The following is a 14,004-nucleotide window of genomic DNA, read 5'->3' on the forward strand; positions in this document are numbered from 1 at the left end:
TACGTCTGTCTGCTCCTGCATCCTCACTTCTGCTGTCATAAGGGGATTTTAGGACTTCTCACCTCTGTCAGGAAAATCACTGGACCTGAAATGGACACTAGATGTCTAATTGATAGCACAGAGCAGCAGTGGCGTTTCATCCCTGAAGCCAAGATTCCCCTGTTTTTCAGACTGTGAATATCTTTTCAATGAAATGTTTTCTTTGACAAGGTAAACATTTTCCTTCATCTTCCCTGTTTATTATCCCTCTATGTGTGAAACAATGCCCCTCTATATGTGGCAGATGTGTAGAGAGACTACAGTGCCACGAGCAATTTCACTCTTTTCATGACTCACAGAAAGCCAGTTGAAATAAGCATCCTTGTATGAAGGACAAATTTTTAGCCAATCAGATGAACCCATGGTCATGACACTGCACCCCTGTGGTTAGTTGAGACTCAGCCACAAGAAGCTAACAAGGGTGGGAAGTAACTAATAACATTTACTCAAATTACTCTATTTGATTAGTTTTCTCTATGTTCTTGTACTTTTAAGTGCATTTTGAAATCAGTACTTTTACTTCTAATTAAGTAAGTTTTAACCAGAGTAACTACTTTAACTTGAGTGCAATAGTCTTGTCATTGAGTCACTGATCTGCGGAGTTTCCCATCATGCCCTTGGGCAGAGTGTTTAGTTGTGTTTGGATGCTGTTTGTCGTACAGTGATCCCTGCTCTGAGGTTCTTTTGCTCATGTTTTTGGTGGATGGTTGTTTTTTATGTAAGACACATTTGCACCATGAGTGAAGTTATCCACTCAGTTAGAGTTCCCACCTGTGTCTTTAGCTGATCCTAAAGGATGCATGGTGAATATTCTTTATCAGAATGCATTGTGTTGCAATGAAGCTGAATCTCTGCTTTGTTCTTGCCAGAGGAGACCCACCTTGCCACAGCTTTTCAAGAGATTTTCTCACCTGGCTTCCTTAAAAATGTTTCCTACTCCACTCTACTGCAGAGCAGCCTGCAGTAGAGGCACTTAAGCACATTTCAAATGACAAACATGATCCAAAAGCATGCAGCTTTTATGCTCTAAAATGAGCTCTTCAGTTGCCCGTCGGTCTTCTCTGAAACTTTAACTCACTCATATCATCCTCAAACAAGACAAATTAATGTTTCTAGCTACAGGGCCTTGGAATCAGCTTTGTAACGTACTGCACGTCAGCGAAAACTACTTTGTGGGAGGCAAATCTAATTATTCCCTCAATTCCTCAAGATTACTAATCACAAAGAGGTGGCTGGAAATACTACGATGGTATCAAAGGGTGGAAAAAAGAGTTTTGTGGAAATCAGTGGGTAATTTCTGTTGGACGTTTTATCAAGGCTGCAAAGGAAAATGTCTAAAAAATGGCAGTTTCAGCTTGAAATGAGTTGAAATTCACAGGGCTGCTGAGGTAATAATTACCATCTCTAGGTGTCCTCTGGCTATACTAATGCCGTCCACAGAGGGCTGTTAACGTCTAATAGACATTGTCAATTCCACCCATGTGAGAGATTGGCAACGTAAGGCCAACATCAGCCAGATCATAATAGAATCAGGAGACTCTGAGAGATGCTAATGACCTCTTTAGGATAATTTATATTTTAGAGGAAACTCACACAAACCATTGGTAGCAAGGAGAGAAAAGCAAATACTGCAGTGGTTACTCACCTTGGACAAAGCTACACACAGATGTATGAAAGAGAGTTTGTTTTATTAATTTATTTTCACAAGGAAGGCTTGACCACAAACCAACAGAATACACAAGTTTGTGTGCAACTGACTCTTTGTAGCTTTTCAAGACGGCTATAAAGACAGCTTCACATTGAGACAAAAAACCAAGGCTGATGTTATTAGTTACAAATGGATGGGCTCTCTGTGTGGGGGTGAACAACATCAGTCTTAAGTGAGTGGAGTGTAATCAAGGACAAGGAGTAGAGAGCTAAATTGACCCGAGGGAGATAAGTCGTCACATGTATGTGTGCACATTGTACAGCTTCTTCTTTATCAATTATGTGTTTTTGAGAGGCTGTATGTGAAGGATCCTGTGCTCAATAAATCTATTTTGTGATACATACAACGTGAAATAAAGCCTTTCCGTCTCTTTGTGTCGCAGCATAATAAATTATTTAATTTTGACATTATACTTTATAATGCAGCATAATAATGCATAATCAAATTCATTCCTAAGATCATTATATGGTGAGAATGGAGTGCTAGATTTGCTAATTCATTTCCTCATGAATAGTAATACATAATACAATTTCTATAATGCAAGCTAAGTGATTTTTCAGCATAAGTGTGTCTAAAAAAGCTGCACACATGCCTATAAATAGACATGCATTGTGTGAAATATGCATCATAATGCATTTCAATTAAAGTATGATTCCTCTTGCGTGAATAAAAACAACATAAGCCGGTGGCATGGCTTAGATAATGACAAGGAGTGGCTCCATTGTGGAGGGCAGGAGTGGACTGAAAGCATAGTGAAGAGGCAAAGCGAAGCAAAAAGGGGACAGATTAGTTTAGAGCCAGAGAACTAATTAAATGAAACTGGAGATAAACGTTTAATTATTTTCACACAAGCCCCTTTTTCTCCTGCTCATTTTCTTTTCTTTTCTTCTTCATTAATGCCTTCCAGAGCTGCTGTCGAGCAGCCAGTGTCAGAAGGTGGTGGCTGTTAAAAGCACCATTTTACACGCACACATACATGCGCTTTTTCCCTTTCGCCCCATCACTTGCTAATTCACCCACAGCTTCTCTCATTGACACAAAGTCCCCTCTCTTTTGCTGACATATATTCTGCCTCCTTCAGTCAGTCTGAACGTAGATGTGTTGGTTGTAATCCTGGATGGATTCCACCGGGAGGTTAGGAAGGGTACTGGAAGGAGAAGCGGCCGTGACTCGATTTAAAAGATCCTCTTGTCTTGGGTAAATACACAGCTACCTCTTGTTTTATACAACAGTGATCCATATTTATCAAAAACAGCTTGAGAAGGAAGAATGTGGTCTCCTGATGCTGCAGATCACACAGCCAGGGTCAACAGAGAGGTGGCAGAGTGAGCATTGGAGAATCTGGGAATCTAAACTAACCAATTACATAAAACCATAGCCGTGGATTAGAATGGAGAAAAAATACTCTTCAAAGAACCAATGATGCACACATTACCTCCACAAACCTGCATGGCCTTTGAAAACTCTCCCCTCAAGTTGACCTTTATATTATGTATTCATTAACCTTTGATCGCAGGACTACGTCAGCTTATTGTGGACCAAAGCAAAAATGTTGCACTCCGCACACAGTTTGTGAACACTCACTAATGATGAGTAAACACGTTTGGCCCATGCTCACTGAGCTGTGCCCGTTACTAGTTCTGCATGACTGCAAAGCCATGGCTGGGGGTGACAACACACGGGCTGCATACGCTTTAAAAGTCATGGTGAATACATTTCAGGAGGGAGGAATGGCTGAGCAGTCTGGGAAAAAAATGTTATACTGCAGGATACATGCTGGACTGGAAGACTTGTGGAGTGAACGCTACTGTAAACAGTAAAAGATGTGGCACATGTTTTCACTTTGAAGAGGGTGGATCCACATCTACTGATGAATGGGAACTTACTTGTGTACTTACAGTCATGTTAAAGAGTTTACAAGGACTTTTGCCGCTCAGGTAATCTGCTGCATATGAAATTGTTGTCATGACAAATCCCTCTCAGAAATAATTGCATGTCTGTTCGATGTGTAAATGAGACAACAAGAGCCTTCACCAACACTGGCACACACAGCGGTGCTTCAAACTAAATGCCAATGACATCCTGTTGACATTCTCGAATTAATACTGTGGTTTAGTACACATGATCTTTACCTTTGTCAGCCATGTTTGCTTTATACATATACAGGTGAATCTAAAAAAAAATTAGAATAACATGAAAAAGTTCATTTCTCCTGTGAAAAAAGGGAATCTACCGTATAGTCAATACTCATCATGTGGGCAGGTGCCAAGTCCTGCTGGACTGAAGCTTCTCATCAGATGGAAGTATGGCATGCACTAAAATCTCCAGGTAAATGGCTGCGCTTCTGGACTTAATGAAGCACAATGGACCAACACCAACAGATGACATGATGCTAGCCCAAACTGTCACTGACTGTAGAAGATGAAAATGCTGGACTTTAAGCACCTTGGATTCTGTGCCTCTCCTTTCTTCCTCCAAACTTTGGAACCTTGATTCCAAAATTATATTTAAAATTTAAGACTTTAAACCCATGAGCAATAGTCCACTTCTTTTTTTTTCTCCTTAGCCCAGGTCAAGTGCTATGATGTCTGTGGTTCAGGAGTGGCTTGACACAAGCAACATGACACATGTAGCCCATTTCCTGAACCTGTCAGTGTGTCGTGGCATTTGATACACTGACTCCAGTCTCGGTCCACTCCTTGTGAAGCTCCTCTAGGTTCCTGGATCTGCTTTATTTGAAAATCAACCGAAGGCTGAGCTCATCCCTGTTTCTTGTGCACCTTTTGTTACCACATGATACCCTTCCAGTCACTTTTCAAAGAATATGCTTTGATACAGCCTCTGAGAACAGCCTGCCCTTTCAGCAATGACCATCTGTGGCTTACCCTCCTTGGGGATGGTGCCAATGGTTGTCTTCAGGACAACTGCCAAGTCAGCAGTCTTCCACATGATTGTGGTTGTGTGTACTAACCCAGAATGACAAAATAAAAGCTCAGGAACTGTTGCAACTGAGCTTATTAGCTTTTTTTTCAGAACTGAAATAACTGATGAGAAATTGAGCTTTTCCAAAAAAAAAAAAAAATTGATATTTTGAGCTTGTGGATTTTTGTGAGCCGTAAGCTGTAATCATTAGGACCGTAACATAAGAAATATATTCCTTTGTATGTGATAAATCAAGAATATATGGACATTTTAACTTTTTAAATCTAATTATGGGAAAATGATCTTTGTCATGATATTCTAATTTTTTTAGATGGATCTGTTTATCATTCAGTTGGAAACACTAATTTTGTACATATACAGCATTTTTCAAATTTATTAGACCACCTGTCATATTTGTCTCAGAGACCATCCAGCATCATGAAGTGCTTTAATGCGGACTCTTTCATTTTCAGTCAGCTCTCCACGTTTTATCATTTTGAACAGGAATGAGGAATTTCAAACTGAATTCACCCAAATTTGAGCTGGCTCACTGGGCTTCTCTGAGAAGTCAGAAATTAATCAAGCACAACATTCAACCACTAAAACTCATTTTTCTCTTCAGGAATGCAAGTAAATAACTATAACTTGACATATTAATCAAGAAATATTAATGTGCTCTACTGTTTTTTCTGGGTTTTTTTGTAAATCAGTACTTGAACATTCATGGATAGCAATAATAATTATATTTTAGCATTAAAAATATTATTTCGCTTAAAGAGCTTCTACATATTGGTGTATTAACCATTGCAGAAACATAAAAAATGATTTTGGTAATTACCAATGCTGTTAATTTAGGGCAGCTGTGGCATAAACCCTACATTGGTTAGGGTTAGGGTGGTCTAATAAATTTGTTAAGCACTGTACATACAGTATAGATACTGCCTCAAATAAAAAAGAGGTGATTAGAATTAAATCATGTCTAAAATAACAGAATAAACTGAACTACCTTCTTTCTTTGTGAGTTTATTTATAGCCTAGCAACAACTTGGTGTTTGTTGTCATTAACACCAGCTTTCACAGTTCACATCCACTCATTGCTGTAACCTCAAACTAAACTTATTTTCCCAAAAGCAGCCACCTTCTGAAACAAAAAATATTTTGCTGACTACTGTGTGAGCTTTGATGAAAAATTAGTGTGCAGAATTTTCTACACGACTCCTCCTGGGAGAGAAACGACACAGCAGCTGTGGAGCAGCAAATGTAAGTGGGGCATTTTCAGTTTCAAAGACTGCATCGGAGAAGTAAATATTTTACTTTCTCAGTGTTTTGTATAAGAAAAGGTACACAGAAAGACATGACTGGGCAGAAAAGAAGACATTCTGCATCTAGAATTAGCACTTTAGCTGACACAATTTGTGACCAGTAATTCAACAAGACTTTAGCACCTATTCTGTAACTTTGTGTTGATTAATATGCGAGCTGTAACACACTCATGCATGGACACACACATTGTCAAGAACCATCAGTGAACGATTACACTCCAATTAATATGGATGTTTGGTATCAGTATGCAGAGCACCTTGTAAGCTGCAATCATTATGCTGGGATCGCAAAATAATCAGCCAGAAATTCCCTGTGGCTCTGAGAGTGTGTGTGTGTGAGAGAGAGCGTGTATAAGGTTGTAGACCGGTGAAGCTATATATATGGCTATGTGCAGTGTCTGTGAGTGCTGTCCATCTATATTAGCACCCCTATCATTATTCTCTTGCTGTTGCTCTATTCTTCTGCTACTCTATCCCTTCCTGTCTGTGTCTCAGGCTCTATAGCTATAGCACATGCACACAGTGAACTCTCCCACTTTGGTCACCCTCTCCCTCCCCATCCCTTCATCTTCTTCCGTGGAGCTGCAGAGTAAACAACTGACTGACTGCTGTCACAGCATGTGGACCTGCCATACACACATCGAAGAGGCCGAGACAGCACACTATCTGCTGACTCCCCTCAACACATACACTCATCGCTGAGGACTGCGTTGCACACACATGCTCCTGCACACACTGATCTGACGCCACAGTAAACATCTATGTGCTGACTGCCGCGGCGTGCAGCCCTGGGCGAGCCGGCTCCAAACACGCACACAGAGACAGAGATGGACAGATAGACAGCAGCACAGACGCACACAGAGCTGTCATCTGGAAATCAGCACACAAAGCAACAGAGGGACCAACTGGAGTAAAGGAATCGACATGGAGCGATAAAAATAGAAAGATGTCGACTGATACGCCCTCAAACGGGGTTTTTTCACATGCCTATAGTCGTGTCAGTCTGTAAATATTTGTCAACATCCGACGTGATGTGTTTTCAATAAAACATTTGAGACATAAACAGGGAAACCAACAGCATTTTGATCTGTCAACATCACTTGGAGGATTTCATAAAGTGATTTGAGGCAGCGTACACCCAAACTTGAAGCTCTGAGGACCGCAGGGACCATGCTTTTAAGTATTACATCAAAGCAGACAAGCGATCCCTCTCCCTGTGTTATTCTTCTTTTCTGTATCCCTGTCACTCTCATTTACCCCACTGTTATTTATCTCTCTGTCACTTTAATAAGAAAGAACAAAATGTACTTGTTTTCTAACAAAGACACAAGTCTATCTGCTTTTATCCATTCACCATTCAAATCATTTTCTCAATGGCAATACTATATTTAAGAAAAAGACTGAGTGAGAAGGAAAAATTTAACTCCAACAATGCATTTAGTCAAAGCATTGTAACAGCCTGCCCACTCTGCCTATGTTGGTTTGGTTCATTTAGTGTCAGCTGAAAGTCAGGGAGGACACCGGTGAATAAAGCCGTAAACTATGCACTCCTGAGGTAATCAGGCCCCAGTTTATTTAAGCTGAGGCCTGGCTTCCACTCTAACATCTTTCTCTCCTTTCTCCTTCCCAGGCCTCCACCAGCTGATTTGGTTTTGTTTGTATTCCAGACAGCTCTCTTCACCCATAAACTACTACTGATATATCTGACTTACAAAGTTATGTTTACTACAACTTAGATTTGTAATAAATTAACCTCCTTTCAAACTTGATTTCAGGTGTTAACCCTTTCTTTGTCACTTAGTTTAATCCAGTTTCTGGCAAATGGTGGCTCTTCCAGGATTTGAACCCAGGACATCTCACAAAAGCCTCTGGCTCCCCATAAGCACAGCATATGCACTAAACTCCACGCCCTTCTCAGTAATTTTCTTTGAGACAGTCCCTGACACAAAGGGGCTCATCCAGGATTTGACCCCAGGATCTCTAACAAAAGCCTAAAAAAAAAAAAAGTGGCTAAGACAGCATACGCAATTTACTCCATAACACTCTATACTTATTCATACACTGCATTTATTACTGAGCTATGTCATTTAAATAATTCTGATCATCTAAACTGTATTTTGAAATAAATTCAGGTGTGACACCCTTCTTTGTCACTTAATTTAATCCAGTTCTTGACAAATGAGGGCTCATCGGGGATCAAAATCCAAAACCTCATGCAAAAGCCTCACAAACCTCTGGCTAATGGTAATTGACAGCATATGCACGTCATTCCATAGCCCGCTATACTTATCCATACACTACATTCATGACTGATCTATCCAGTTTACATAATCATGATAATCCAAACGGCATTTTTAAAATAAATTCACCTCTTTTCTTACTTCATTTTAGGTCTGACGCTCTTCTTTGTCACTTACTTTGAGCCAGTCCCAACAAATGGGGGCCCTTGCGGGATATGAACCTGGGACCTCTTGCAAAAGCCTTGCAAAACCTCTGGCTCTACAGTGACACAGTGACAGCATATGCACTTTTCTTTGAGACAGTTTGTGATAAATGAGGGCTCATCTGGGATTTAAACCCGGTACCTCTTCAAATTGTGAACAGTCATAAAATCATGGATGAACAAAAATTTTCTTTCATTGAACTACCATAAATATGACAACAAAATCATCAGCCCTAAATCCATCACAAGGAACACCTTAAAATTCATCCTCAGCATTGACAATTCCTGAGCCTGAGCCAGTTCCTGACAAATGGGGGCTTGTCCAGGGAATTGAACCCAGGACCACTTGCAAAAGCCTTACAAAAACTCTGGCTCAAAGTATGTGACAGCATAAACACGTTACAACAATCACGGAGGCAGTTTATTCACTTACACAGTAGCTAACCAAAATTTTAGTCTAAAAAAAAAAAAAAAAAAACTTAACAACTCTCAAATTAGGTTTAAAAAGTCATTAATTTAATGAGGAAAAAACTCAAAAAGTTTGAATTGAATAAACTAGAATATTAAAAGTTTATAAGTCAAAGATTTACAATGTTAAAGAGTTGTAAATTTACAAAAAACCAGGCTGACTTACAGAAACGCTACAATCACCATCGCCTAACTCATCATCAGGCATCAAACACAAAAAATAGAAGCAAACTTTTTTTGTAGTTGTTGATGCTTATACATGACTTTTCACCTTTGTTAAACTCATGCATACATTGCCTACAGCTAAAGTCTAAAACACAGTTAAGGAGAGCACTAAACTTGTCCATCAAATTCTTACTGTGATAACTCTAAGTCTCTGCTCTCTCTCACCCACTGCAATCTGCAGCCTGCAATTTACCCGAAGAGTGAATCTTCTCTGCAGCTTCCCCAGAGATTCAAACAACAGGTTTCTACTCTATTCTCGCTTTAGTTCTTCTCAAATTACAGGCTACAGGCACTGGTCATGTATCATGCCTTTAAGTGTACCATGAAAACGTTGTGACTCACTGTCATTTTTTTCACATGGTGCCACCTTAAGGTTTTTCCAAGGGTTAAGGCCACATCAGAGCTCAAAATCTTTCTCCAATTATACACGAGGAAGGTTATAATTTAGGCAGGTGAGAAAAATGCTTCCATTGAATCCATTACAATGTATGTATCTGCAGGAGGGGAAAAAAGTCAGAGCTCCTACCAGTTTCTCTGGAGATCTGCACGAATGCCTCAACGCCACTCTCTCCATAGTTTCCCTCAGAGGCCAGCGTCGACACGTAGTTCCACTCCATGGCCGTGACAATGTCCATCATGGCCTGGGCCTGGTAGGAGTCCGGTGGTACCACACGGGAGAAGAAGTCATAGCGGGTATTGTCGCTCAGTTCTGGGGCTGTGGAGGCGTAGCTGATCTGGGGGATCTGGATGAGGAAAAAGGAAGAGAGACATGAGAAATGGATCTATGAGAAATGGATGAAACTATGAAGGAGTTTAAAAAATGTTTGCCTGACTGTGAGGTGAAAGAGTGTAAAATAATCAATTGCTTTGGCCATGAAAAGAAAAAAAAATCATCAAACATATTGAAAGAATGAGTCAGGAAGTGACAATTCTGTTCTATTTTACACCATTTATCTTTAACTGAGATGTATACATAGGAACAAGCTGTTAACGCTTCTTACACCCTGCGAAGATTACACCCTCACAGAGATTAATAATTCCCTGAGATATGATGAAAAGTTGCCATCACAAATGTTAAAATTCAGCTCCAGTACTCCACATTTATAGCTGGCTTCGAGGTGTGAAAGAAGCCAACAACCGATGAGTGAACAGATGCAGAGGAGCGAAGCGAAAAGCGGTAAATAATTGGGAATCAGAATGTGGAATGAGACAGCGAGGTAACAAGAGAGCTGGTGTCATGGCCGACGGATTAAAGATAGAGAGGAAGATTTGATGTGAGGAGATATACACAAAAGGGAATGCAGGTACCAGACAGGAGGACAGACAGACAAAAAGCACAACAAGGAGATAGGAGGATGGAGAAGTATGTGGTGACAGAATGACAAGACACACAAACACACACACAAGCAGGTATTACTGGTGATAGGTAGCGTAGCAGGTGGAGGGTGTTAGAAGGCTGACGGGCAGATTGATTTTTCCCCTGACAGAAGGGGACAGCGAGGAAAGACCCTGTACCTGCCACACAAACAGTCACAGATGTTGGACAGAAGTCTCATTGGTATTCATCTTGAGTATGACTTAACTGCCAATCTATAGCTAAACATAAGGTGTGTCAGCTGTCTGTCTTTTACACACGATACACACAAACATAAACGTCTACAACTGCTGAACACAGCAGAACTTGTGTTACTGCAAGGAGAGATTTAAGACGTACAGTGTGTGTGGTTGTGTGGCTGTGTGTGACTGGAATGCTTCTAAAGCCCATCACTCACTGTCTTTACTCCCTCTGAGCGTCATCTGAAGCCCCTGCCTCACAGCATCCACACTTGTATTTGCCATTTTTAAAAGGTCAGGGATCTATGCTGTTCTCTCTGGACGTGCTGAAACTCTGAAAATGTGTGTTTTGACTTTTTGGGAATGCAGAGAAAACAAAAATAAATCTTATCAATTCTTTCTTTGGGCAAAAAGCACAGAAAAGAAAAGCTCTAATATTTTGCGAACCTTGACAGAAATCAATGCACACCACAAGTGGATGGCATGTCGTTTGTTATAAAGTTGGATATCCGATTTTGGGTCGAAACTAGTGATGCATGGTATGCATTTGCTGGGCCGCTTTTTTGACGAGGAAGTTAAACAAAGCGCACAAAGAAGCTTTACTGATAGGCATGCCAACCTCTGCTGCTTCTCACATCCTGGATGAGAAGACAAACAGGCTGAGCTGAAACAAGGCAACAAGGCTAATCTTTGTAGAGAAACAGTGCTATTTTTCCTTTGCACTCACCTTGGTTAAGCCATTGCAGCGTTTCCCTGCAGCCACAGTAATGTAAGATAAGTCTACCACTAGGGATGGGGATTATCAATTTTTTAGATACTAAATACCCTTATCAATACTCGTTATTGATCCTAGTTCTTATTGATACCATTATCGATACTTTTTTTTATAGTTTTGGTGGAAAAACAACTTCATATTCACAACTCTATGAAGGTTTCTTGTCAAAAAACAAAATTTTCCCATTTTTATGTGACATATGAACACATCATAACAAATCAGTCATCTAATTAACTGAGGTTACCTGAACGCATCATAATTTTCCATCTTTCAGCTCGTTAAGTTCGCTAATTAACTTCAATTTTGCAATTTCGCGACAGATTTCTACACTGGTTTCATATTTTTTAACAAACAGGACTTGTTGCAAAGTTTTGGAGCACTTTCAGCATTTATCTGAGCAACTGAAGAAGAAAACAGTCCTGAAGCTGCTGAAGAGAGTGGTATCAGTGCATCCGCAGGCGAGACATCATTCATTATACCTCAAGCCAACAGCTGAAGGTTTAACATTCTGGTTTAATGTGATGCACAATATTAATGTGCTATTATGTTATCCTTGCAAGAACTGATGTATTTTTTACACCAGTTGTAACTTAAAATGACTTTACGTCATAGAGCATGTGAGACTCGATAGCAGTATCGATGAGCTAAAATGTTATTGATTTGATTGGTATTTCAAAAATGCAGTGACGGGTCCTTACGAACCCAGGTTTTGATCCCCATCCCTATCTACCACTGCTCTTTAATGTCTCATTCCATTCTAAAAAAAACTTATTGACAGCTCAATGGGCAAGTCAAAAGTCATCTGCATCTACATTTTTTTCCACTCCATAGCAAGTTCCTTTTTCCATTGTTAAGCTCAAGTTTTAATCTCTGATGAGTTTGACACAAAGAAACAGTCTTAAATGCAACATAGGTCAAGTTTAAAATGTGATAAATCATTACTACATTAACTACAAAAATTCTGAGATTAATCCCAATTAAAAATTTGTAATTATCTGACTGCCTTAGTTGTTTCTTTTCTATTTTGTATCTGTTATTAAACAGGCTTTGTTAACGGGGAGGGGCTGGGGAACATGTTGATGTGAGAATAGTTCTGCTGAATCTGTTGTGTTTGTATGATTTTGTTGCTTGCTGGCTACTGTACACACAGTGAAAATAAAACTGAAAAAAGAGAAAACGATTCCTTTCGTCTGTTTAATATCCTCTCATATGTCTCCCTGAACTTGGTTGGAGTTCACAATTGGGACACTTGTTATTGGTCCTCTCTGCAAGGCAAATACAATCAGAAACTTTCATAAACTTTATGTTGTTTATGTATAATTCATGAAGGAAGGAGATAAATAAATAGAAACAAAAGGAGTGAATGTCGGACCAAGCAATTGCTAAAACAAGTAGTGTCTGTTTCTGGTGTTTGTGGGTCTGCAGAGTATATATGTGCTTATGTAAGTGTATGATGGTGTGTATTGTGCCTCCATGTGCTTGTTTGCATGTGCATTTTAATGGAGGAATATCCATTTCAAAGGGAAATGATGCATGGCTGCAGGAATGTGAGATATTTGTCTGTTTACAGCAGAAATGAGAAAGTAACCCTGCGACCTGAGCATAGATAGCACTTTGATCTTTTGTTATTTTGCTCTACAGCCACAAACTGAGTCATATACAGACACAAACACACACTATAGTATAGCACACATCATCCTCTTGTCAGATTCTTGGAGTCATTACTGAGAAAGAAGAGGAAAAGTAAAAAGAGGCAAAAACAGTACGGGCAAAAAAGAGAGGGATGTATAGAGATTCAGTGACATCTAATAATGTCTGCTGCAGGCACAGACCCAATACTGTCTCTAAAAACCACACCAGTGCTTCTAAAAATGAGCACTTCTGTAGAAACTTCTATTGTCACGCAGTTGCTGATCCCCAAGACACACGTGTTGGCACAGAAACCTGCTTCGATGGAGCACGCCTGATGGCATGTGACATTTTTCTAATGATTGTCCTAAATCATTCATGTGCTGCAAGTCTGACTGGCTGCAGCTTTTTCAAAGCAAGAACAGTTTGGGAGTCGTGGTTAAAGGCGGGAAATTAACGGCTTGATTCCCCTCACATCACCAGGGAAGAAGATTATGCCTGCAATCCCCCTAATTCCATTTGCTCTAATGAATATGTGTGAGTCTGCGTGTTAGGGGGAATATGATAACAAGAGAAAGAGGAGGTGTTTGATGTTGAATGTGCCTTTCTATTAGCTAAAAAAACAGACACAAGGCTGTCATTCACATCTATGGGTAAGATATGAGTGGAAATACTTCAAAACAAATGTTTAGTTAGTTGGCGCTTTTGATTAACCTTCCTTATCAATTATTCACTCAAGACATTTTTATTTTGTAATCCCTTTTAGCAGCAAAAAAAACCAAAACAAAACAAAAGTTATTACAGGTTGGCAACATTTTTTTTTGCATAGTTAATCACATACCCCAGAGGATGAACCCTTAACTCTTGGTATGCCAAGTTCCATTTTATGCTTGAATATCATGGCTTACCAATGGTAATT

General features: G+C 39.8%; 1 protein-coding gene across 4 annotated transcripts in view; it reads right to left on the reverse strand.

Annotated features, from left to right (window-relative positions):
* The window catches only part of grm8a (glutamate receptor, metabotropic 8a), a 351,812-nt gene that overhangs the window by 201,436 nt on the left and 136,372 nt on the right, over window positions 1–14,004 (reverse strand). For all 4 annotated transcript variants that reach the window (XM_041781265.1, XM_041781266.1, XM_041781267.1 and 1 more), the window contains one exon: window positions 9,654–9,870. In XM_041781265.1, the coding sequence (XP_041637199.1) occupies window positions 9,654–9,870 (217 nt within the window). The remainder of the gene's footprint in view (window positions 1–9,653; window positions 9,871–14,004) is intronic.

This window comes from Cheilinus undulatus, linkage group 23 (genome assembly GCF_018320785.1).
Source record: "Cheilinus undulatus linkage group 23, ASM1832078v1, whole genome shotgun sequence".
Lineage (NCBI taxonomy): Eukaryota > Metazoa > Chordata > Actinopteri > Labriformes > Labridae > Cheilinus > Cheilinus undulatus.